Source organism: Sphaerulina musiva (assembly GCF_000320565.1).
Source record: "Sphaerulina musiva SO2202 unplaced genomic scaffold SEPMUscaffold_12, whole genome shotgun sequence".
NCBI lineage: Eukaryota > Fungi > Ascomycota > Dothideomycetes > Mycosphaerellales > Mycosphaerellaceae > Sphaerulina > Sphaerulina musiva.
In genome coordinates, this window is record NW_016017394.1 from 288,872 (window position 1) to 313,716 (window position 24,845).

Genomic DNA, 24,845 nt, shown 5'->3' on the forward strand with positions numbered 1-24,845 from the left:
ATGATCCACAATCTGCTGTAGCTGCAACAAGCGAAAGTGGATGCGCAGACAAGTTCTAGGAAACACTGCAGCTCGGCGCCTCCAACATGGCCCCTGGAGGGACTGACTGCACTCGTGAGGGTGTGTTTTAACTCATCATCATGGGGTACTCGTGCAACTTGTGCTGGTCCTGCTGCCACTCCGAGCCTCCCACTATCTGCAGTACCCTGGAGCAAAGCAGCCTGTCTGCAAGGCCACGAGAGGATCTACACTGCAGCAGCGCCACCCCGACAAAGAGTTGGCTGTGGGTGGTACAAGAAATTCGGACTCGAATTTCAATACCCCATTCTAGGTGTCACCGGGTTCCGTAAAAGAACCTTTAATCATGCGCGACTCTACATACTACTTGCGGCTCCTGGCCATTATTATGGCGCGAGACGCATCATTTGAACATCATTGCACTCGGTAAACCATATCAAGATTGCTTGGGTGCTCCACCGGTGCTGCTGTTGAACTCAGTTGTGCGAACTTGTGAGTTGCGTTTTTGAGGCTAAAGTCTAACCCTTAAGCAAGGTCGACACACGTGAAGTTGACCCTAGTCTGTCTCGAACTCTATCTCTGCACACACGTTACCCTCGGCTCCGCCAACAAACTTTGAACAAAGACGCAGGTGAAGGCCGTGAGGCTGAGGAATAATCTGCACGATTATTATGACAGAGTTCTGGTCTACCACATCATAGCAAGCAAGGATTAGCTGTCCACCACGCGATCCCTGTGATATTCTGCCACAAACCGCATCTTCCTGCTGCGCTGCGCTTCTCTCTGCGTTCCACGCGGCCTGTCATCGAAACGCAGCAGGTGGACCTCTAGCTCCGTAGCATCGCCATTACTTCGCTGTACGCTTTGAAGGTTATCCAAGAGCCTTCTTCTAGCGGCAGTGCAGCCCGAAACGGCTCGCTACATTCCAGGGTGCTTACTCTCAGGCACATGGGAGGGCTAAGAAGGGCTACCACCTTGCTAAGCCAGCTCCGGAAACATAAAGACCTCCAGCCCACACACTGCACAGGTCTCACTACAGGTAAGCCCACAGTTATTGTTTGTGCTACGACTGCTTGTATTCCCCATTGCCAATCACACCCACTCCACCTGTGGTTCCTTCCGAAAATTCGCTTCACGTTCCACGAGCACCGCAGCCATGCATATACATCCAGCCCTCGCTGTTGTTGGCTTTGCCAAACACTCAAGCTCTCCGTCCATTGCATCCTCAGAAGCCTCCTCCTACCAGTACTCGGAAGAACACCATTGCTACAAAATGGGCGGCAACAATAACGTCAACATCGACGGCATTGGAGTGCTCAACTACCAGCGAGCCCTTGACATTGCCCGCAACTCGGAAGGAGACCTCGATCCCAGCGTTTCGGCGTACCTCGAAGACGCTCTGACGGACATATGGCGACGACTTATGATACAGCCCGACGACTATATCATGACCAAGGACGAGTTCGCAGTCTTCAACTTCTACAGAGGTCGATTCGATGACAATGAAGTTGCAGAGAACGCAGTGGCCAGGTACTGGGCAAACACATACGAGAGTCCTACCGCGTCCGCCTGATATCTTGTGAGTTTGCCGACTTCCGTCTCTGGACATCGATCCACCAAAGCTCCCGATCTGGCCAACGGCCCACTTCTTCCCTTTCTCAACCAGTGCATATCATTTGGACCGGAATTGCGGCATTGCGGGTTGAATATGAAAGCTAACGCACCCTCGGCAGGATACCATCCAAATATCAAGTGTCGTGCCGAAACATGGCGGGAAGGCCGACTGAGAACAACCACAATGACGGGAAGAAAGCCGTGCCATGGCCGCATGAAGCGACGGCACACCTAGCCTGGGCCGACAGAGTGGATCAGCTGCACGCCACCACTCCAGTTATCAGCGTCTCGCGACACCATCCGCTGAGAGTACTGTCAGCACTGCTGGTGGCCACGGCTATTCTTGTATTCTGGTCTGATAATCCTCTATCTCACCATGGGCTGCAGCCGACGATAACCAGACGCTCCGTAGCACCGATCCCACCAACTGTTGGTCGAACGCTGTTGGAAGACTTCCAGGTCTACCCTCCTGTTTTGACAGTAACACCTGATGGAGTTCTCGAAATCACTGATGGGTCCTCCAACGCGAGTGTCGCCATCATACCCAGCACGGCCCCAAGTTGTCAGAGCACGCTGGTGGAGTACTCCTTCGCCTCGTCTTATGGCCAGCCATATGTCGGATCTTACACTCCCCCTTCGTGCCAATTCAATCGCATCAGCTGGAACCTCACAGTGGTGTCTGCTGGGAAGCAATTCGACAGACTCGGCACCGTTTCGTTTGGCGATGTTGAGCTGTTCCGCACCTCTACTGCAGAGCCTACCAAGACCGGCATCACGTGGACATACATCAAGGATATGACAAGCTTCCTATCGCTCTTCAAGACGAGCCAGACGATCATCTTTGACCTGGGCAATGTCATCAATGACATCTATACTGCACCTTTCAATGTCACCCTTACGGCAGCATTCTTCACTGCTCCTGACTCGGTAGTACCTGCAGATCTCGTCATACCCGTATCCAATAGGCGGGGCTCCGCCAGTCAACCGAGCTACTTTCGGTTTCCGAATGAGACGGCTGCGAATGATATCACATTGCCTCAAAATGTGAAAAAGGCATTCTTCACTATTGCTGCTACTGGACAAGCACTGGAAGAGTTCTGGTGGGGTAATGTCCTGCAGTCCCAGGTGGACACGTTCGGCAGTGGTAATTCTTCGCTGCCCGGCTATTCTCCTTTTCGGGAGATTCAATTATACATCGATGGTATGATGGCTGGCGTCGCATGGCCCTGGCCTGTCATCTTCACAGGAGGTGTCGTTCCTGGTCTATGGCGTCCTATTGTTGGCATCGATGCCTTCGACCTGAGGGAGGACGAAATTGACATCACACCCTGGCTAGGTCTGCTCTGCGATGGTAAAAGCCATAACTTTGCGATACGCGTATCAGGGCTGAATGACAGTTCGAATGGTGCTGCCACACTCTCCAATACCACCCTGGACGATTGGTATCTTGCAGGCAAAATCTTTCTGTGGCTCGACAATCCGGGCCACATCACCACAGGCAGCAGGCCACAACTTCATCTACCTGATCCCTCCTTGACAGTCTCGTCGCGTATCCACGTTGCCGCGAACGGCTCGAATAGCAGTCTCGCGTACACTGTACAGGCTCGTCGGCAGCTGTCCATCTCATCGACAATCAAGACTTCAAATGCAAGCGTTCTCGCCTCCTGGACGCAGCAGCTGGGCTCTCAATACGATGGCAACTACACTTCTGCGGGAGATCAGACCAGCACTCTCCACACGACCGGGCAAGATAGGTCAGCAAATGGTTACGCGCGGACCTTGGACTACTCGCTGTACTCTTACAGCACCCAAGCATTGGCGACCAACGGCAACTTGACCTTGACTGCCGCTCTCAGTTCGGGTAAGCAGGTGCAGACACTTGGACAAGCGGTCTTTCCGACAGGATTAGAGTCATTCTCCGCTATGCAAGGCTTCCATGAGAAGTATCAGTCCTATCAAGGCGCATCCCTCGTGACAAGGCAGAATGGTACAGCGTTCTATACCAGCAACCAGACGGAGCATACGTCCTTTAGCTATGGTACGACAGAACAGGAAATGAGCTTTTCCGGAGTCCGATGTACGTTCGATGAGCCTGCAGGATACGAAGGTCCGAAACTCACGTCGGCCAAGGAACTATTCCATCGCCACGTCCTTGCAGTCAACGGTAGCGTGGTCAGAGACGAGGAGACACTGCTTGGCTCAGACATTGGACATTATTACGGGGCAGCAAGTGATGACAGAGAAATGGTCGTATCTGGTATGCCGGGTCGGATTCATAGCGGACTGTGAAGGGGATGGAATATGTCGGTCAAAACTTTAAACGTTGATTGCGGATTTTGCTCGGAAGTTTTTTCTATTTTTCGCCAAGACGAGCGGTCATTAGTACCTGTACAATGTATATACCCTTATTTTCGAGAGAAAGTTTGACACCGTTTCCTTGGTTCCTTCTCGCCTCGAAGCACAGGAAGAAGTTAAAACTTTCACACGAGTCATGATTATGGTACCGATGACACGGACATGAATCACCACCAACTACTAACCTAACTTTTCTGGCATATACAGGTACCTGGAGGTACCTTTTTCTCGGAGATAGCTCCTGATTGAGATGTGTTGCAGATATCTACATAGGTACTCACTTACCTACATTCCTGCTTATTATGCTCCTGCTTATACTCTCGATATATAGGTATATAAATAAAAGTACATGTACTCTAAAAGGTAAGGTATATATGGTCAAGTATGATAATAAATGATGATTTTGCGCATAGGGCGCGGGCCCCGGGGAAGTCGTTATGCGGTGCTATGTCTCCATGTACTTGTTTAACAAATTTACCTTTAACGCGCTGTAAGATATATGTGATTCTCGAGATGATTTTGAGAGGTAGATTGTAGACTGGAGTAGAGTGGAATACAGCATAGCTTAATAACAGCACCGGCGGCGGTGGCGTATAGGTAGGTAGGTAGGTACATGTAGTTTTGGTGCTTTCAAACTGGGCTTGGGCTTGGGCTTGGTTCTGTAAGGTACCTGTATACTTTGAAGCGAATACACACTACACTACCACTGTAATAAGGTATGTACAGTAATAGATGCACGACCTCCTCCCCCTCCTCCTCCTCATCATCATCAGCAGGAAAACCCGGGCAAGCAAGCATGCATGCAATTTTTTTTTTCCTCTTCACCCTCAATCCCAACAGGGCAATCCGCTCGTCGTCATCGTCGGGGCAGCAGCCCTCCCCCGGAGAACTCTCCGGAAGGACTGCGTCAATCTCTGTGTCAACTCCGGACCGGCAAAACATCCATCTGCCTTCTAATATGAGCCATGAGCCTATTGCCACCAACATCCCCGTCCAAAAGCTCGTCGTCAATTTGATGATGAGACGGCATCGACTGCACCAACGTCGCGGAATCCTACCGATGATGTTCTGCGTGTGGTTGCCTACCTACTATTGAGTCGATTATGATTTTGATGTTCCAGTCATATTATGGTTCCCAGCTCGCGAGCATGCTGTCGTTACAGAGTCTCTATCGTCTCATTTCCGCAATCCTACGGCTTCACTAGGGAACTGGAGCGACTGCTACTCGAACTTACTTACCTAGGTATCAACGCAATCTGCCTGGAGCTTGATATCGCATCATTGTTTGTTTTGTGGCAAGTCAATCTCAGGGCAAGGCACATAGTCATTCACTGCCAGAACACAGACTTGTTGCTAATTACGCTCTCAACTGCCTCTGTGCATTACTGCGGACGAAGTCAGCTCGATGAGTTACATCGTCCGGCTTTCAACGTCTTCTCTGTCATCATCATCAAATTATGCTCGCTTTGCGGAACTATATACGGCGATCTGGTTCATTATCTGATTCAATAGATCTGGTGCTGCTCCGTCTGTCTCCGGCGACGATCTCTAGAGACTCGCACAATGACAGCCGCAAGCGCGTTCTTCGGCTTTCTTGTAGATCTCTTGAACGGCCTTCGTCACTTTAGAAGTCTCTCAGGAACATATTCTATGGAAGAGACTTTACGCAAGCGTCGACTCAACCTCGTCTCGACCTAAGCAGTTCTCTTTGCTTGCTAAAGGGAGGAGAGGAGAGTAGGATTCTCCATGGACAAAGTTGCCAAACAGCCATGTCTTGATTTCATGGCTTGTTGTACACTTCCATTCTACGACTTGAAATCTACGGAGGACCGAGTACTCGACAATTCAACCTGCACACAAGGCTGCTCTCTCTCTCCTCCTTCGTTGATGGGTACCTAGGCAATTCGGGTGTATTGCTTGGCTTAGCCTGATTCTAGCAATACCTGGAATACTACTGTCCTGCTGTATAGGTCATGTACATCGCCACACACAACCTCACCTCCTCCTTCCTTCCTTCCTCCTCCACAGCAGCAGCAGCAACAAGAAAAACCGACCAAGCATGCGTGCCTTTTTTTCTCTCTCTCTCTCTCCCCTAAATCCCAACTAGGCAATCCGCTCATCGTCTCGTCTCGTCCTCATCGTTTGCGCGTCGGAGTCATCCTTCGGAGTATTCTCCGAAATGACAATCCCTCTGCGTCAACTCCGGCGAGGTTGGTCAAATCGGTCGGGAGCGGGAAGCGCGTAAAGCGGCCGCGTCCTTTTTTTTTGTTTACCCGAACCGAAACTTCAGATTACCTACTAGTTATTACACGGTTGTTTGGCTTTAATCGGCCCCGAAATAATCGATGAGGGCATACAGTAGAGATGACACGAGATCGGTGATGAGATCGGTGATGAGAGAGAGAGAGATGCAAGTTACATCGTATCTTTAACCCTTGCTTGTTATACGCCAAGGGGGATAAATATCTTGACTTTTTTTCTGTTCTTGCTAGGACGTAAAGATTGCTCAAGGATTCGGATTTTTCTTTTTTTCATTTTTTTTTTCTTCATTTCTTTTAAGGGTATATCCGGCGTCAACTCCGGCATCATCATCATCTCCGGCGTTCGAGAAGAAGTTTTTTTTTTTCTTATTTGGGAGGACAACGACTACCTCCTCCCTAGTCATTTTTTTTATTATTATTATTATTACTAAAGTAAAGCTGTTGCAAGGTTGGTCTTTGATTTGTCTTTTTCTAAATCTGAATTTCGAACGTGAACTTGAACGGAGAGCTGAACCTGAAACTAAGAAAAGCGCCGCTAGCAGATGTACAGGTAGGTTAGTATCTCGTCTACCTACATAATCTAGGATTACGTATATATATAGTAGTAGGCAAAGGAGCGTGCTTGATTGAAACACAGCAGTACAGTATAGTATAGTAATACTCAATTTATCATCCATATCTACCAAAAAGCAGATAACTAGTCACTCACCTAGGACCTCGTTCGGTCCATGTATATTTTCCCGAAAAAAGCTCTTTTGGCTACTTGTTGTAGAACAGAAAATAGAAACATTTAACAGGAGCGCTGCCTTTACTGTAAGAAACAACACAAAGAAATAAGACGGCGGCGTCGATTGGGGGCATGGAGAGTATATGATGATGAAGCCAAGTGCGAGATACAGACTATCTCTGCACTGATACAGTGAAATCTGCAACACATACAACTGCATCAGTCCTTTTCAATAACTACTCTAGGGATAGAAACAAACGCTCTGCCAAATAGTAGTGACTTGAAGGTAATGCAAGCTATACTCTCGCTTCCAAACCGCTATGCTGCCAATGAGGGAATACAACTGTAGAGTGCAATGGACATCGCATTCATCAGACCTTGACTGGGCGTGCTGGGATCTCGTCTGCACCATCATCGCTCTCGTCCTCAAATTGGTCTGCAAACTCGACGCCTCCTCCCGCGCGATTGTTGTCGAGAGCATCCAAGTCCATGTCGCCTCCGCTCTCGAGCATTTGCAACGCCTGTAACTTGGCGAGCCTGTTGGCCTCGTCCCGTTCACGTTGTTGTTCGGCTTGTTCAGCAGCTTGCATCAGAGCTTGCTTCTGGGCTTCCTCTGCTGCCTGCTTTGCTGCCAATTCTGCCTGCGATGGTAATGCTTGCGAAGGCCGACCCTTGGGCTTCGACGAGGATGTTGAATGAGACGCATATCCGTTTGTGGTTGGCAGACCGTTCGATGGAATTCCTTCGCCGTTGGCAGCTTCGCTGATAGCTTCGTCGAGAAAATCGTCGTCGCTGCTTTCACCGTTGTCATCGATCGTGATAGGCTCACTAACAGTTGATGGGCGCATCGCAGGCCCTTTGCCGCCAAAAGAGGGACGGCCGGCCTTCTTGGACGAGGGTGCGGCGGGTTGAGGAGAGTTCTTCGCAGGCGAAGGATCGGCAGACGCTGAAGCGGTGTCCTCTGTCTCCTGTATCAGCTGGGCGTCCGGCCCAGTCGCACTTTGGCGCTTTCGTTGGGTAGAGCTAGGTCGTTGCTTCTGTGACCGGTCGCGAATGTCGTCGGGGAGCTTATTTGGAGCATCCGGATCGCCGTCTTCATGTCGATTCTGCAAATAACCCGGCAGCGACCGCCTGTTCCGCCCGGCAGTACTGTTGATCGCAACAAACGAGTTCTCCTCCCCCACACCGACATCGTCGTCAGAGCCGATATCCACTTCCTCATACACAGTTGCTTGCTTCTGACTCTTGCGACGTGCCTTGTTGCTGGCAAGTGTTGGCTGCTGTTTGGTCAAATCGCGCTTAACTCTCTGACCATTCGGCAGCCTCTCTCGGTACGAATAGCCATAACTCTCATCGTTATCCACGGGAACGAGTGCCTTCTTCGCGCCGCCGGACACAATAATGCCATTGCGCAGCCTCTGTTCACGTGTTTCCGGGTTCTTCTTGGGTGCTATGTCGGACTTCAGCAGCAGACCGTGCTGATCTTCATCCTCATCTGCGCCATCTTCCATCTCATGTTCGGCATCAGCTTCAGGCCCATGGGCAGTAGTAAAGGCGGCTTTAGCAGCTTGCTGTGCAATGACTTGCCCCAGCCGATTGCCGGGAATAGGTAGTCTGACGATACGCTTTTTGCCTTTGATCGCAGCTTGCAGCATAATGAAGCGCCCCTCCGCTTTAGCTTTTTCCAATGCTTTCCGCTCCTTCTCCTTCTCGAACTGTCGCTGAGCCTCGTTTTTCGCCTTCGACGCTGATGCACCTGTCGCCTCCTCAGCAAGATCTTGGGATCGAAAGCCAGCAGCTTGTAGGCGTGGCTTCTTCTGCTTTGGCGCTTTTGACATGGCAATGTCCTCGTCGTCATCATCGGCCTCGCCACTCTTGCGATTCTTGCGTTTCTTCCCCTTGTCTCTCTTACCAGTGCCTGGCGTTTCGTCATCGTCGCCGTTCTGTCCAGGGTAGTGGTATGAAGCTCCACCATCGGGATCGGGATACATGCTCGCCTCGGGTGCGTAGCCTGCGTAGCCCGCAGCAGTAAGAGGAGCATAGCCCTCTGGCACGCCGCCATTAACAGCCGACTTGGCCACTTTGCCAGCAGATCCTGGCAAAGAGGCGTTCGCAAGCTGTAGCCTTCGCGCAAGAGCTGCCTCATCGTCCAAATCTCCCAACCCGCCACTCATTATGTGACGGCTGCCGGATGGGATGGCGTCCCCGCCGAGCGCCGGATCCAGAGGGCCGTCTCTGACCGGGGAGTACTCCATTTCGAGTTGGGTCCCGTCGACGCCGCCGTCATCATCGCTCCTCTCTAGATCTCGTCGCAGTTCGTTCATGTTTTCTCCTAGGTCGGCTCCTGCTTGCCTTGCTTTCTGCATGCGGCGCGACTCGATCTTGTTGCCCTGTTCGTCCTCTTTCAACCAATTGAGATTGCTGACAGAGAAATCGACTAAAACTTCCACGCTGCGGACATCGGCCACTTTTTTAGTATCGTGACCAAGCAGAGTACCTTTCGGCTCGTAAGGAATCATCTTCCCTTCGCGGCGGCAGGCACCTGCAAAGCAGACTTCCAGACAATGTGGGCATGACCAATCGGGGTTCTCCATAATCTCTAGCGGCATCTTGTCCCAGCCACGGAAGAGCGACCCATAGCACCAAGCACGATCACAAGTTGTGCACTGCGCCATCTTCCAGGCCGGGTGTCGGTGGCAGCAAATGTGGCAGGCCTTGTTGTTCTTCAGCCACGACTTGCTCTTTTTCTTGGTCACCTTCTTCACAGTCCCGTCATCACCGACCTCAATCTCCTCTTCTGATTCAGTGTCCTCCTTTGGCTCATCCGACTTGTGAGGATCCTTGAACGGGCGGCGCCTGAGCTGATCTTTGCAAACTTCGGCTAGAGTCTTCTTGCCATAGCGTCTACGCTCTTCTATAAGCGGGACTGGTGTCTTGCTGGTGATCTGACCACCATCCAGATCAATAATCACCTTTCTCCACACCTCATACTTGCTCACCAGTTCTTTCCACTTGAATTGTTCAACCCATTTCAGGCCACTGATGCAGTAACATGAACGCCCCATGGCGTAACAATCCATACACACATCGTATGGATCACCATCTTCAGTATCCGCATTGTGCCCTAGCATGTCTTTGCAGCAGGGACAAGTCAAGAAGCGATTGAAGATGTTGGCTCTGCAGTAAGCACATGTGACGTTACTGTCGAAGGGCAGGTACTCTAGGTTCTTGGGAGAGTCGCGATCCTCGGGCGAGAACATCTCGGTAAGAAGAATTTGCTTATACAGTCCGAACAGGCGCTTGAAGTCTTTCGTCAGTTGCTTGATCTTACCGGTGTACAAAAACGAATGAGCGGCGTCTCTCGGCATCAGGCTCGCTTGCCGCTGCGCATCCAAGAGCAGGCTGTGATACTTCTGCAATGTGTAGTAGATGATAGCCTTGTTCTTGTACTGCTCATCTCTGCAGACGATCCTGCTTCGAGGGATAGCCTCATTGAGTGCCATTTCGAGCGTCTCAACAGTAGTACGATTCCAGGCCACTTTCATTGTTCGCGTGCCTCGATTCCAGACTTGGTGTGGCGCTAGAGGAGGAATGAGAATGAAATCTCCTGGTCTCTGCTCCACGACATAAACCGAGAAGGGTGCCTTCTTCCACGCCACAACCTGAGCAAAGTGATTCTCCACTTCTATGTCATGGCCAAGAATTGACAGGAAGTACTCCGAAACAGCGTGACGGTCCTTGGACTCTGTCATGAACCAGATGGAGGATCCAGGTTTCTCCGCCTTACCATCATCGGACACGGTGCCCGACGCTTCTACCATGATATTCTGTCCCAGCGAAGCACACATCTCCCGATGCGCGGGGGTATATGTCCCTTCATGTCCAATGTAGCACATCAAGTTCTCTGCTCTCATATCAGGAGGCAGAGAGCTCATCAAGTCGCCAGCTCTGGCGATACCTTTGCCCAGCCTTCGTCCAGGCACTGTGCTCTGGGGATCTGGCTTTGCGCCAGGCCCACCGATCTCTCCCGTACTATCGTTCAGGTACGTCACAGCAGCAGGCAGATGATCTTTCAGCTTGTCCCACCACACCGGAGGACAGTCGATATCCTTCAGATACACTCTCTGGCGAGTCTTTTCCTTATACGCCCCAGGCTTGTCGAAGAACTGATTGGTGAGCAAGCCCATGTTCTTCAGATAGTGTCCCATGGTCAGAGGGAGGTTCTCCTTCGCAGTCAAGTTGCGAGCGTTCTCGACCTTCTCGCCGCAATTGTCGCGCAGCCATTTCGGCGTAAATGTCCATGGGTCCAGTTTCTCCTCAAATCCATCGATGACCAATGGCTTGCCTCCAACGATGACATGCAGCAAGATGAGCTTCTCAAAGGCGGCCATGCCTTGCGCTTCGATCATTTCGCAAGAAATTCGGTCGACATATGTGAAATTCGCTGTGGATTCGACGAGAGCTTTGAGGTCGAAATTCGGCGCGATGGGCTCGAACGACGCCCGTGGTCGCTGAGCCGGCATCGTGAGGAGTCTTCCACTCGGTCGTCAGGTGTTTGTGGTGGCGGCGTAGGCGAGTCGAGATGAAGTGGATGTCGACGACGATATGAGACGAGCTTCCGCCTCATGCACGTAATTTCACTGCCGCAGGCGCATAGCCTGTGGATTGGCGCGGCAGCCACGCAGACGCGACTTGCAGCGTGATTATGAAGCGCGAGATTGTGCTGCAGCTCGTACAGAAAACGTCGAACACATGGATGTCGCGAAAGTGGGTGATATGTTGGCGGTTCGCGAAGATGGTCGTGGTGAAGAAGCGTGTCGCATGCAGGGAACTTAGGGAAGAAGCTCTAGTCCTGATTCGTGTGGAGGACTTGGCCGAGCACGTGATCTGATAAGCGAGACCACGGAGCTCCCTTCTCCAGCTTTCTTGGCGTCCGCTAGTTGTAGCGAGGTAATTCTAGTTTACGTCCATCTTCTCCATCATCTGCTTTCTTCTCTCTTTCTCTTCACTATCATCACGAAGACAATCCAGCTGGTCAGTATGCTCACCATCGGAACTCGGCGGACAGAATGGTAAAGCTGAGGTGAGGTAGGTTGCAGTGTCCCTCTCTTCTCTTGTCTGCTCTTCTCTCCTTACCTCGCAATGGCATCTCCTCGATGCTTCTCCTCGATATACCGGCCGGCCTCGTTCACGAGAACGTCGCGTCAATTGCAGTTCTTGCGTCAGCCGGTGCGCACTCAAAGATGGACGGCGACGACGAGGTCAGGACTCGCTATACCGGTCAACACGAGCAGAAGGAGCGATGCAGCCAATAGCTGGCAGAGGAAGGAGCTTCGGCACAGCACGAGTCAATCCACGTCCACTCCTCCAACCTTGCCCACTCCAGACATTGCTCTGCAGCCCTACAGACTGCCAACTGCAGGTCTCCTCTCCTACTTACCACGCACTTGGGTCCCGTACGCAGAGCTCATACGCCTCGACAAGCCCGCAGGCACTTACTATCTCTTCTTACCATGTCTCTTCAGCACACTACTGGCCGCACCTCTCACCAATCCCATCATCCCTCCCACTACAGTGCTTTACACCAGCGGTCTCTTCTTCATAGGCGCACTGATCATGAGGGGAGCAGGCTGCACCATCAATGACCTCTGGGACCGTGACCTGGATCCTCACGTCTCCCGGACTCGTCTGCGACCCATAGCTCGAGGTGCAATTAGTGTACGCCAGGCGGTACCGTACCTCGGCTTTCAGCTCTTTGCTGGACTGGCACTCCTGGTACAGTTCCCAACTATCTGTCTCTTCTACGGCGTCCCCTCCCTGCTACTGGTCGCCACATACCCACTGGCCAAACGAGTGACAAACTATCCACAAGCTGTGCTTGGCTTGACTTTCAGCTGGGGTGCCATGATGGGCTTTCCGGCTCTTGGTATTGATTTGCTGAGCGATGTATCAGCCTTGACATCTGCGGCATGTTTATACGGCTCATGCGTGGCCTGGACAATCGTCTACGACATGATATACGCCTACCAGGACATTCGTGATGATGCCAAGGCTGGAATTAAAAGTATCGCTCTGGCCCAGGAGAAGAATGCGAAGCTCTTTCTTTCCGCTGTGTCAGCTGTGCAAGTTGGACTGCTTGCCGGCGCTGGCGTGGCAGTGGGTGCGGGACCCGTCTACTTCCTTGGTACCGTAGCAGGAAGTGCAGCCACTTCAGCCTACATGATACGTAATGTCAAACTCAATGACATCAAAGATGCTGCCTACTGGTTCTTCTCAGGCGCGTGGAAGTGGACGGGAGGTGTCATCACTCTCGGATTGACAGCAGAGTATGCTTGTCACTACTTCGACGTATACGACAGGACGGAGTTGGAAAAGCATGAGCCATGCCCAGTGCCTTTCGCGCCACCTGGAGTGTGAATAGATACTGAATTTATGTCTTGAGTCTCCAAGAGCTCGAGCCACTGAAGGAGTCATATCGATGGCAGATTCCATGCTTTCCACAATGCTACACAGCGCTACGCACGTTTGCATGGAAGCAACCTGAGGTTTCCATCAAAACATGTCGGGGTGGCAATCTCTCTACCCCAGTGTCCTCGAGCTAGGAGCCTTTACTGTTTGATCACGACTCGCGGGCGTAGAAAATACTTTATACAGTCCGCCGCGAGAAAGCTGCTATTCAAGGAGTCGCAATCAGAAGACACAGAGCTGCGCCATCAGAACAGTCGATCATGATTCATCTTGAACAACTTCGATCGATCGTTAGGATGGCGATGCGTGAGTCATTCGAAGAACACCATCAGCGACATCTCTCGTCTACATTTCCCTTTGCAGCGTCTGCAGTAAGCAATCAGGAGGCCCATAGCAACCCGAAGCCGTTCAGCATCGAACAAGGCTCTCTAATTCTCCGCACAGGGTCTGATTGAGAGCTGTTGTTGCCTCCGAGTGATCGTGCAGGCACACCCGTACTACAATCACAGCGGGGCTAGGCGACTCAGGAGGATCACATATCTCAGATGTGCAACAGGAATGAACCTATTAACCCCAGGCGTATGACATGTATTCAAGCCACAATACGTATTTACCCACGAACTAATATGTGAAATACAACCCATCAGACTGACAACCTGAGTGAGACATCTGCAGCTTCCCGACTGCTAGCACAGCTGGCGAAGACATGCAAATACGGTATCTGCATGTAGTTTAGAACAACCTGTCCGCCATGCCCGTCTGACAAAATTTCACGCACCTAATGCGTTACAACCATAATACAAACCGACAGCACAACTATACATCATGCTACTCACGATCAAGGGCCTACTGACCCGCGGCAGACCAATCGCCAACGCAGAAGAAAGAAATCAGCATGAGTCAAACTCGAATAGTCACAACCCACCTTCAATTCCGTCAGCAGCAACAGCGATCTCCACCCTCCAAAGCGACAAATGCGTCAGCAAAGACTCTGCCAAATTTCGGTTTGCTTCAATCCCTCCAGAAGTGGTCCTTGGCGGGATCTCAAATCAACCTCCTCCTCCTCCTCTCCCATCTTGGGGCAACAAGAACACCCCCAAAACCACCACTAAGAAGAAATATCGCATTTCAATGCGAGACTTCCTCAAGAGCGATGACTACGATCATGATAACGATAATGAAGAAGAAGAAGAAAGGGGTTCTGTGATTTGGGTTCAAAGGATTGTTCCATCGCCTCCTCCTCTTCTTCCTACCGAGCTTCCAATCTACGAGATGAACATGTCCGCTAAATACCAACTAGCTCGACGACCTGCTGTTAGAAGGAGAAGCAACAGTCCACTCGGACTGCAGTCTAATCCACTACCATCGCTCATCAACCCGGGCCATCGGGCTCTGGAGCTGTTAGGACAGCTTAGTAGTGATGGAGGTAGTACTGATAATACAGATCAGAATGATGTTGATAGTGGTCGGATGAGGAGGAGGAGGAGGAGCAGCAGTAGAGAGAGAGACCATTCAGGACTTCCACCACTAGAGTGTCAGAAGACGAAGACGACGACGACGATGCAGGATTCTTCTTTTGGGAGGGAACCTGAAGCGGTAGATCCTCGGCCTCCTTTGGTGGATACTACTGCTACATCTACCTCTTTCGCTCCCTCACTCTCTCCCTTCCCTTGTATGGCTGCATCATCATCATCGTCATCTGGAGAACACGACGAAGATGACGATGAGAAGCTGATGGACACCATCCTCGACACGAAAATAGAAGAAAGCTCGCCGCAGCAACAGCAACAGCAAACAGCCGAACCTCAAGTGTACATTCGTTTGTGGAAGGATGTTATTGTTCGGCAAGAGAAGAAGGATGCCGCGAGGATATTCGGATCCTCTAGCTGCGGGAAGAGGGTAGCTGGGGTAGCTGCGGGAATGGGCAATCGGGGATAATGGTACGGGTGGCTAGGAGATTTTGGTTTTGCGAGTCAGCCAGCCAAGGATGGAGAATATGTGTTCGAGCAGGAAGGGATCACGATTTACGACAGACTGGAGCTTTTTGGGGGGCAGGGGAGAGAAGTGTAGCTGGACGGGTCAAGCAGTAAACGACAATGGATGACTGACTCTGGATATTGGGGAATGAATGATGCTAGCACAGTATGTTGACCTTTGAATTTATCTATTCAGGTTTCCATATGTTCAAGAGATCCTGTTCACTGTCTCATAGCTTTACAGCATGCTTTGAAGGTTCTTGCTATAGCTGCTGCAGAATTCTGTACCAAAAGCCATATCGGACAAGACATTAATGGCCAAGGAGAATGAAATCTTTTCGAGCTGTATGACATGTTTCTATTATGTTCCCGGTCTTGGCTTCCCAGAGTCGCGAGTCATGTCGTTCCCCATAGCATCCGCACTTCCGGGGCCGGATAGTAGAAGTGTAGAAAATGGAAGTGAAGTCACTGAGGTCGTGGTCGATGGCTCCAAACTTTTCCGCGCTCCGGCATCCGCATACAGTATAGTTCGTATAGTTACGTCGTTACCCCAGGAAAGGTTGTCTGCTGGAACCTTCGACGGGATCAACAAGCCAAGGACAACACCATCCACATCAGACCAGCAGTGTCTTAGTGAGATTAATAATGATAATTGTGGTCCATGGCGAGGGACCGGAGCCAACGCCTAGACGCCTACAAACTGACTGTCTGCATATAACGCCCCGAGTGACGTAGGGCGAAGAAAACCCGTTGCTTAGGTCTACTTAGGGCTCCCGTACAAGAACCATCAGCTTCACTATTCCTCAATCTACCTATATATCTACATCTCACTCAATTGAACAAGACTACAGTATCGATACCAACCTCCTCTCCAATCACCAACTTTTTCCACTCCACAGCTACGACACCACCACTACCACCAATCATGGCACCTCGCGTACTCTTCGTCCTCACCAGCCACGACAAGATGGGCAACACCGGCAAGCCCACGGGATGGTATCTGCCCGAGTTCGCCCACCCTTACTACAAGCTCGAGGGCAAAGCCGAAATCGTCATCGCCTCGCCCAACGGCGGAGCCGCACCCCTCGATCCCTCCTCCGTCGAGGCCACCAAGGAAGATGCGGAATCCGTCAAGTTCTTGAAGGAGAAGGAGGCACTATGGACAAACACACAGAAGCTGAGTGACTTCGTTGGGAAAGCGGATAGCTTTGATGCCATTTTTTACGTTGGTGGTCACGGACGTGAGTACATAGACAGACAACACCTCATTTGGGGAACTCCGTCATCAGGTTTGATACAGTAATGTATATACTAACGATGATATTGTTAAATTCTAGCCATGTTCGACCTCGCAACCGACGCCACCTCGCACCAAATCATCCAAGAATTCTACGAATCCGGCAAAGTCGTCTCTGCCGTCTGCCACGGACCTGCCGCCCTCGTCAACGCCAAACTTTCCGACGGAAGCTACTTGGTTGCCGGGCAAGAAGTGACAGGCTTCACCAACACCGAGGAGGATCAAGTCCAACTTTCTTCTGTCATGCCGTTTATGCTGGAGACGGAATTGGGTGCTCGTGGCGGAAAGTACGTCAAGTCGTCGGAGCCATGGGCTCCCAAGGTCGTTGCGAGCGGAAAGGGTGGCAAGTTGATTACGGGCCAGAACCCGGCTTCGGCAGGTCCGATTGGAGAGGCTATTTTGGCTGCTATTCAGTAGATTGATGAAGTTTTTGGATTAGATTGGAAAGAGGAATTCTCGATGAGCCTCTATGAGAAATGACAATTGCAAAAACAAAAGCTTTTAGACAATCTCAGCAATGTCTTTTTTTTTTCTTTTTTTTTTGACATTCGTTACATTGTTTTAAACTGCCAAACTGAGTACTTACCTACCCTATTCTTTGATTCTATCCATGGAGAGGAGATGATGAGGATGGTACCCTACACGTACGAGCGCCATCTTCCATTACAGAACTGGGGAGATATAGTGTCTCCCTGTAAGCGCGAGGTGCCGAATCTTGCAAATGTAAGTACACGTAGTTAGGGAGTGAAACAAACCAACAGCATTGACAGTAACAGCAACAGCAGTAAGTACATAGGTCTCCGGCGGCTGCCCGTGGGCACTTTGCTTGCCTTCCCTATACCTACCTACCTACGTACAGAAGCAAAAAAAACCAAGCAGACTGTACTTGTACTGTACAACTAGCGAGCGAGACATTTTCATAGATATTCATATTCATACTCATTATCATACTCATATACCTCATTTCATAAGGTATAAGAGGGAGAGAGGTACAGGTTAGGTAGGTAACCAACCACCAAGCACCATCCTCCCTCTCCCCTTCCCCTTTCCCCCCTTGATCCTCCCACCACCCCCTTTTTCCAAACTTTCCATCCTCATCCTCATCCTCATCTCTAGATAAATAAACTACGACCTTACAAAAACGCTCTCCCCGTCCAATCACTCCTCGCCGTATCTCCTTTTCCTGTTGATCTTTCACTTTCATCATCATGATAACTTCCCCCCAAAGGAGGAATTAGTCCTGCGCCGTGGAGTTTTTCTTGTTCATCTTCTTCTTCATCGCTTTCGCTTTCGCTTTCGCCGTCGGTGACCCAGAGAGAATATCCTTGTCGTTGTTCTTGTTCTTGTCCTCGTTTGTCTCGTTCACTTCCGGCTGTTGTATCAGCAGAAATAGCCGAAGAAGCGTTGATAGATTGGAGAGGAGGATGAGGATGACGAGGCTGTGATAAAGGAGAAGAAGTAGAAATATCCCGTTCGTCCGCGCGGCTTCTTCTTCTACTTCTTCTCCAATTCTGTCCCGACTTGGCACTTTCAGCTCCTTCAAGAGGCGTAGACGCTCTGCTCGTAGGTGCAAGACTAGGCGGTGGAGCAGCTGTGAGAACAATCGGGCTAGATTCGTCCGGAAGAACCCAGTCGCGTTCTGCACGGGGTTTGCTGAGTTCTTCGACCAGCCAGCCATCGCTAGGGGAGGTGTTGTTGCTGGCGCTGGTGGTCCAGATGCTGCTGTTGTTGGTGTGGTGGTGATGATGGTGATGATGATGATTACTATGACGAGGACTATCCCCGTCGTCTTCGTCGATGCGGTCGTCGTCATGGTTGTCGAAGAGGGTAGAGCGGGTGATAGCACGAGGGAATCCCGGCACGAAAGTATTTCGAAGTCGTTGACTGAAGCGGCGAGAATCACGATGCGGAGAGTCCATGTGTCCGTGAGGTTCGAGGGAAGAGGATTCGGAGTATTTGGTTAAAAGGGTATTTTGGCTGGGCAATGCACTTTTGCTTCCCCAGCCAGACGGTGTGCCTCTTTTCGCACGACGCACGCTTCCTGCCAAACTGGCTTCGATGGACTGCGAGCCGTTGCGTTGTAGGCTGGCCGAGCCGGAGCGACTGCCGTGTGAGGAGAAGAGAGGACTCTGCATGTGTCCGCTTCGGTGGCGATTTCTGATAAAACTCTCACGCTTCTTGTCGAGAGGTCGGTTGTCGGGTCTGCTGTCATCGCCAGGGGCACGTATGCTGTCGCTGCGCCCTACCATGCGTATACTCTTTCGTTTGGGATCGAGCGTCATGCTCGCTGCGATGGTGGAGAGCATAGGAGGAGATATGGGGTTGGAGTATCTCGATGGGCCTGGTTCTGGAAAGTCGGATGGCGTGGTCGAAAGGATACTGGTTCGAGTGGTCCTCAACGAGCCTCCCACACTTGTCTCTCGCGTCGTCGGGAGACCCAAAATGCTCTTGGTTTTTCGATTTCTCCCTCTACCATTTCTTGAGCTGTGATGTGCCACTCCTGCAGGGGTAGCGGAGTTTCCAGCAGCTGCTCCTATGCCCAGGCCGACGCTGAGACGCTTGAAGCTGACGTTGCTGTGGTGTCTGCCATGTGCACGCATTTTCTGCAAAGCATGAGCTCTTTTGCTTGGACTTCCATCACTCCATTGTGTGCTTCTTCTTGCCATTTCTGTAGGAACAGAGAAGCTATCATGCGGCGTGTGCAAGGGTGTTGGCTCCGTGCCCCATTCTGGTATATTCTCGTCTCCCCTGATAGCTTCCTCTCCCATTCCCAGAGAGGAAGCCTGGCTTATACGCGAGAAGCGTTTGAGGAATCGTGAGCGACGCTCCGGAATGCCATCCAACACTATCTGAGGCGGTGGGTCGAACGCCCTTAGTGGCGTTGGTGGTTCCAAGTGTGAGTCGACACGATCGAGGCCAGCATCTTTTTCCACGTCTTGGTCGATAGTCGTGACCACCACGGTGTCATCGCCTTGTGGTGCTTGGATTGGTCGAGAAATGGTCTTCGTTCTAGGAGACTTTTCGACATAGGAGTCGTGGCGTCGCTTTCGTCGACAACACCAGAATAGAGTCAGCAATAACAGAATGGCACCAAGGATCGAGAGAATGACAATGGCTGCGATCATTCCGCCACTGATTCTGGGTCCATTGCTGCCACGAGATTCATATGCTACAGGGCTTGGAGTAGACGTGCTCGTTGGACCTGGAGGAATCTTCGAGGCGATTGAAACTGTGGTGGCGGCTTTGATGCGGATGATAAATGACTGAGCCTGTCCCTGCTGATCGCTTGCACTCTTCGCGACCAGAGTTGCACGAACAGTAGAAGCCTGAGATTTTGTGGGCGGAATGCCAGTCAAATCTTGAGTCGTGGCGTCGTAGGTGAGCCAGCTGGCGGTGGAAGGCACATGCACGCTCAGATTGAGATCCTTCTGAGTGAAGAGCGAGTCATCGAAGTGATATTCAAACTTCTTACCGGCCTGCGCAGAGAGTGTCCCAATCTGTCCGTGGAACATCGACGAGTCACCAGGCACAAGAGTGATTATGGCGGTCGCTGCATTTCCAAGCTTATCCGTGACTGTGATTGTGACGTTCTCTGCTTGGAAATTTGCAGGTGCTGTACCCTCAATGGCGAGCGTTGAAGGGTCAAATGTCAACCAGGAAGGTATATCTGCCTCTGCACTCTTCAGTTCTCCTGAATCAAGATTCACGTTGTTTCTGAAGAGCTCGTTTTGCAATACTGTGATATTGACAAGTTTTCTAGCTGTAATGCTCAGCTCCTGCTCTTCCGGCACGAACACTAATTGTTGCGTGCCAATGGTCATGGTGAAGGAGGCCGAGTTCGCGGAGAAGCCAGGCACATCTGATGCGATCAGACTGATCACCCAAGACTGTGGGAAAGAAGCGAGATCGGGCGCTGTCCCAGAGAAGGTGAGCAAGTCCGGGTCAAATTTCATCCAGGAGGGCAAAGGAGTATGATCGTCCAGTGTAGCATAATAGTAGAGTTTCCGCTGTAGGACATCTATAAAGGAATCCTGACCAAAGTCGAATGTGAAGCGCGTGGAGGGTAGAAGGGTGAGGGTCGGAGGCTGGCTACTGGATAGATTTGCAGTGGCGGAAAGTTGTTTGGTGATAATGTCTCCTAAAGGTTGTGGTGCAGGATCTGCAGAGACGACCAATGTGCATGACATTTGAGCATTACCAGAGCTGTCGGCTGCGGTCAGAACGAAGGTTGTCGAGCCAGCATCGCTTGCTCCTGGCGTGCCTTGCAGCGTCCTTGTCGAGCTATCAATCGTGAGCCATGCTGGCTGATTCGAGATCGTATACACATAGGCTGTGGGATCCGGCGCGAACGTCGAGTCCGAGATTCGAAAGCTGTATTGCTGGCCAACGCGTGCAACCGCCGGGACTTGCGAATTGAATGGGAAGGCCGCGTTCGGAACGGCGCCAGCGATGGTGAAGAGGGCGTATAAGGTGCATGAAATCCTTGCGAGCGTTCGCGCAACCCGAAGTGCCATATTCGATCTTCCTGCGTCGAGACGTTTGTACTTCCGCCCTGGTCAATCCAGCACTTTTGCGGACGGTCGTTGGCAGAAGTCCGTCCTTCTTCGATGGCGATTCTGGCTTTCTGGCAGAAGGCAAAGAGACCAAGAGACATAGTCCCAAATTCGCAAAGGAGCTTCACCTTCCAGACACGCGCATACTGCGCGCCTGACGCGTAAAGTGGCCATACTGAACGGTGATTCCTTGCTGGGTGTGGCTTTCGAAAAGAATGAATGAAGAATGTCTTGTACCGCGAAGCAAGGGATAGAATAGTTACGCCCGCCACCTCTTAGAACCAGTACTACTAGTTCTGGTGGTCCGGCTACGCGCATCGTCCACCTACCGTAACTGATGATCTACTCATCACCTTGAACATTTATCCAAGTCGTCGCTACTCATGAGCCAAATCTATGCTATGAGAGGAAGCACACCAATACAACAACATGTCAAAAATATCCTCCAAAGTTCATGATACGTCTGTACCGGTACTGTACCACAACACTGGGATAACTTCGCCATAGGGACTTCCGAGCTCATGGGGTGCTGGCAGATTACTGTGGTAGTTCTAGGGAGCTCGAGCGACGTGACATATCATGTCTCCTGAGTGATTACCCTGACTACGCTCCGATCGATCTGTTCGTTGATTATTATGTGTTGATTTACTTGTCTCTCTCTCTCTCTCTCTCTCGTATCTTCGTATGGTCGCATGATCGTATTGGTGATGATGATGGTGATGGTGATGATGCTGGCGTCAGACCAGCGCTGGGCTGGGCTGGGCTGGTTGGCTGGCTGGCGGGCTGGCTGGCTGGGGAGACGGACCCTTGGCTGCGCGATTTTTCTGATATTATTTTAGCATACACTGTAGTACCGGCATGCGGCGGGCTAGGTTGTGAATGTTGTTTGTGCTAGTCTGCCAGAGACTCGGTGAAACAAATCGCAGGGCGGCTGGCGCTCTAGTTTGGTATATTATTCGACTATTCGTTGTACGCCCTCCGCGGCTCTCGCACTGTCTTAATACCAGGTAACTATCTCTCCTAGTTCAGTTGCCTGCACTTGCCGGGCGACCGGACGATGACCGCCGGCGTGTATCCAGTCCGTTCCGGGCGCTTGAGCAGAGCAGTGAGATGTGAGAACAGGATGGCCACCACTTTTGCGCGTCCAGCTGCAAATAGCGAACCGGGCCGCTATCGAATTTGTTGGTGACTTGGTGCAGACACTGCAGAGCTTAGTAGACCAGTATAGAAGTTGATAGAATACCTTAATTGTCCATATTCTGGCCAGGAGCACCGAGCCAGGAGACAAGTCACAAGCCCACCAAGGCTTGAATGACCCAAGCACGTTGCCCAGCGCGTGCCCAGCGTGGAGTCCGTGGATAACTGGACTGCGAGCCGGTGGTCAAACTCTATCAAATCAAGCCCCAAACTTTGGCAAATTTGATCGCATTTCTTCCAGTGTACCGTGTACGAGACGAACGACCCTCGTAGTGGATGACCCCCCTGAGGCACAAGCGAACGTACAGACTACCTACTACTACTGTACCACTACTACCGATTGTGCAGTAAGCCAGTGTCGAAATCATGTCGGATCTAGGCGACTTTGGCCTCTCCGAAGACCTGGTCACTTCGCCCACTCACAAACCAAAAGCCACCAAGTCTGTGGATTTCGATGGCCTCCTCACGCCTCCCCTGCTCCTCCACGAGGACCTGGCCAAAGGCAATGGTGGTCAAGCGTGGCCTGCGGGTATGATACTGGCCAAATATGTCCTGCGAAAGAAGCAAGACGAGCTGCAAAAGGCCTCTTCAATGTTGGTAGCCATCACTACCCCACAATTTGTGCAATTCGCATCTTCACAATTTGAGCTGACGCGCCGTTGATTAAAGTGTGGAATTGGGAGCTGGAGGCGGACTGGTTGGGTAAGAGAGCTCTACCTACCTCCTACCAAGGGTCTACATATAGTCTCTTTGGGCTGGGTCGCGCGTATTGACTGCTGTAGGTTGGCCGTGGCCGTGGGATGTCAACCGAGTGCTGCTGTTCACATCACCGATATGGACACGATGCTCGCTCTGATGGAACAGAATATCGCGCTGAATGACCTCGGCGACAGAGTGAAAGCCACCGTCTACGAGTGGGGCACTGCGGCGCCAGATGCCATCCCACAGCACCCCGACATTGTGCTGGCTGCAGACTGCGTATATTTCGAGCCCGCCTTTGAATTGCTCCAACAGACGCTCCAGGATCTCATTGGTCCGAATACGGTGTGCTACTTCTGCTTCAAGCGGAGACGACGCGCCGACATGCACTTTCTGAAAACGGTGAAGAAGCGCTTCCTGGTTGAGAACGTTTCTGACGATCCGGATCAACCGCAGTACACGCGGGAGAACATCTTCCTGTAGGTCACACGATCCTGACATCTACATTGTAGGTACCTATACAGAGAGCTCCAGGCTAACCTGGGCGACCAGGTGTACGATTCGCAGAAAGAGAGCCCCGTGAAGAAGACGACCAACAACATTCACGTGGATGCCCCCGAACACAAACCCTAGCGGCTGACAGGACATGGTGATTGATGTCGAACGCAAAGGGTTGTTGTGGTTATATCTATTGACTACTGTGGACCGCTCACTTCTCGTGACGTGCATGAACTGCCGCCATCTCACAACAGATGATTATTGCTCGTGACGTTGCAAGCTTGCAGCAATGAGTGCAAGGGCCAGCTGCACTCTCAATACTCTCCGCCCCTAAAAGTTGATCCGCATGTGTTGGCGAACGGCGATCCTGATTGATTTGATTGATGATCGGTGCTCTGCACGTCATGCCACGAGATGTCTTGTTCACACGCAACGCGCGTTGCTAGACTAGAGGCGTGCCGTGTGTTGCGGAAATCGGGGCGGATAAAGGCGATAAAAAAGAAAAGACTTCAAGAGCTGCTGCTTATGAATCGTCCGTACGGTAACTTACCTCCTAGTCGAAACGTTAGAACGATTGATTGCGTGCGTGGGTGAAGATCGAGAGAACGTGCGAACTGATTTGATGCTGCTGTTCTCACAGATTGCGCCGCCGCTGGTGCCAACCCACCAACCCACCACCAATGCAGTAGCCACTAGCCAGTACATAGTATACGTGTAGATACCTACCTGACCTCCTAGTCTCGCGAAAATTGAGTTAGCATCGCCGGAAAGTTGTGTTACATTCAAATGCGGCCAACACCTGGCCGTAGCGGCAGCCTCGTGCATAACTTCCACCACATGAGTTGAGAGGATGCGAGTGTTGTGAGACGTGTAGACGTGGGGTGCGCATACGTACCTGGTTGCTTACTAGTAGGGATCTCCAATCTTTTTGTTGGCTATCGTGCTCGTTGCTGTCGGGCGTGTCGCCATTAGGCTATTAGCCTGTCGAGCGCGGCGGCAACGCCACATTCCGATCTCGCCGGACGTGTGTTCAGTGAGACCCCGCGAAAACGAGGTTTCCGGTCGCAATAGCAATGCTTCTACTGGTATATCGTCGGTGAGATGATGGGTGTGACCGTGCAACCACTGGGGGCGTACCACAGTCCGCAATGCATACCAAGAAAGTCATTGAGGTGAGGTCTC

At 51.4% G+C, this 24,845-nt stretch overlaps 8 protein-coding genes across 8 annotated transcripts; 6 read left to right on the plus strand and 2 right to left on the minus strand.

Moving 5' to 3' along the window:
- Positions 1 to 710: 710 nt before the first annotated feature.
- SEPMUDRAFT_128694 (uncharacterized protein) lies at positions 711 to 4,060 on the plus strand. The gene is made up of 2 exons (XM_016902229.1): positions 711 to 1,057; positions 1,752 to 4,060. The coding sequence occupies exon 2, from the start codon at positions 1,786 to 1,788 to the stop codon at positions 3,919 to 3,921; it is 2,136 nt and encodes a 711-aa protein (XP_016756437.1). The 5' UTR covers positions 711 to 1,057; positions 1,752 to 1,785; the 3' UTR covers positions 3,922 to 4,060.
- On the plus strand, positions 1,337 to 1,561 carry SEPMUDRAFT_24013 (uncharacterized protein; the record flags this gene model as incomplete). Its single annotated transcript, XM_016908378.1, has 1 exon — positions 1,337 to 1,561. A coding segment is annotated over one exon (225 nt), but the record flags the coding sequence as incomplete, so codon positions are not given.
- A 3,043-nt stretch (positions 4,061 to 7,103) lies between the features above and the next one.
- SEPMUDRAFT_152011 (uncharacterized protein) lies at positions 7,104 to 11,696 on the minus strand. The gene has a single exon (XM_016907186.1). The coding sequence runs from the start codon at positions 11,496 to 11,498 to the stop codon at positions 7,347 to 7,349; it is 4,152 nt and encodes a 1,383-aa protein (XP_016756439.1). The 5' UTR covers positions 11,499 to 11,696; the 3' UTR covers positions 7,104 to 7,346.
- A 296-nt stretch (positions 11,697 to 11,992) lies between these two features.
- SEPMUDRAFT_152012 (4-hydroxybenzoate polyprenyl transferase) lies at positions 11,993 to 14,251 on the plus strand. The gene is made up of 2 exons (XM_016907187.1): positions 11,993 to 12,009; positions 12,068 to 14,251. Exon 2 carries the CDS (start codon positions 12,118 to 12,120, stop codon positions 13,390 to 13,392), a length of 1,275 nt encoding a protein of 424 aa, XP_016756440.1. The 5' UTR covers positions 11,993 to 12,009; positions 12,068 to 12,117; the 3' UTR covers positions 13,393 to 14,251.
- Positions 14,252 to 14,268: 17 nt separating this feature from the next.
- Positions 14,269 to 15,381, plus strand: SEPMUDRAFT_111677 (uncharacterized protein; the record flags this gene model as incomplete). The annotated part of the gene is made up of 1 exon (XM_016900928.1): positions 14,269 to 15,381. The coding sequence occupies one exon, from the start codon at positions 14,269 to 14,271 to the stop codon at positions 15,379 to 15,381; it is 1,113 nt and encodes a 370-aa protein (XP_016756441.1).
- An 852-nt stretch (positions 15,382 to 16,233) lies between these two features.
- On the plus strand, positions 16,234 to 17,219 carry SEPMUDRAFT_152014 (class I glutamine amidotransferase-like protein). Its single transcript, XM_016907188.1, has 2 exons — positions 16,234 to 16,660; positions 16,757 to 17,219. Exons 1-2 carry the CDS (start codon positions 16,345 to 16,347, stop codon positions 17,131 to 17,133), a joined length of 693 nt encoding a protein of 230 aa, XP_016756442.1. The 5' UTR covers positions 16,234 to 16,344; the 3' UTR covers positions 17,134 to 17,219.
- Positions 17,220 to 17,849: 630 nt separating this feature from the next.
- SEPMUDRAFT_53722 (uncharacterized protein) lies at positions 17,850 to 21,230 on the minus strand (the record flags this gene model as incomplete). The annotated part of the gene is made up of 3 exons (XM_016909274.1): positions 17,850 to 19,003; positions 19,511 to 19,651; positions 19,919 to 21,230. 3 exons carry the CDS (start codon positions 21,228 to 21,230, stop codon positions 17,850 to 17,852), a joined length of 2,607 nt encoding a protein of 868 aa, XP_016756443.1.
- A 1,406-nt stretch (positions 21,231 to 22,636) lies between these two features.
- On the plus strand, positions 22,637 to 24,399 carry SEPMUDRAFT_152015 (uncharacterized protein). The gene is made up of 4 exons (XM_016907189.1): positions 22,637 to 23,059; positions 23,136 to 23,168; positions 23,249 to 23,644; positions 23,718 to 24,399. Exons 1-4 carry the CDS (start codon positions 22,833 to 22,835, stop codon positions 23,746 to 23,748), a joined length of 687 nt encoding a protein of 228 aa, XP_016756444.1. The 5' UTR covers positions 22,637 to 22,832; the 3' UTR covers positions 23,749 to 24,399.
- Positions 24,400 to 24,845: the final 446 nt, after the last annotated feature.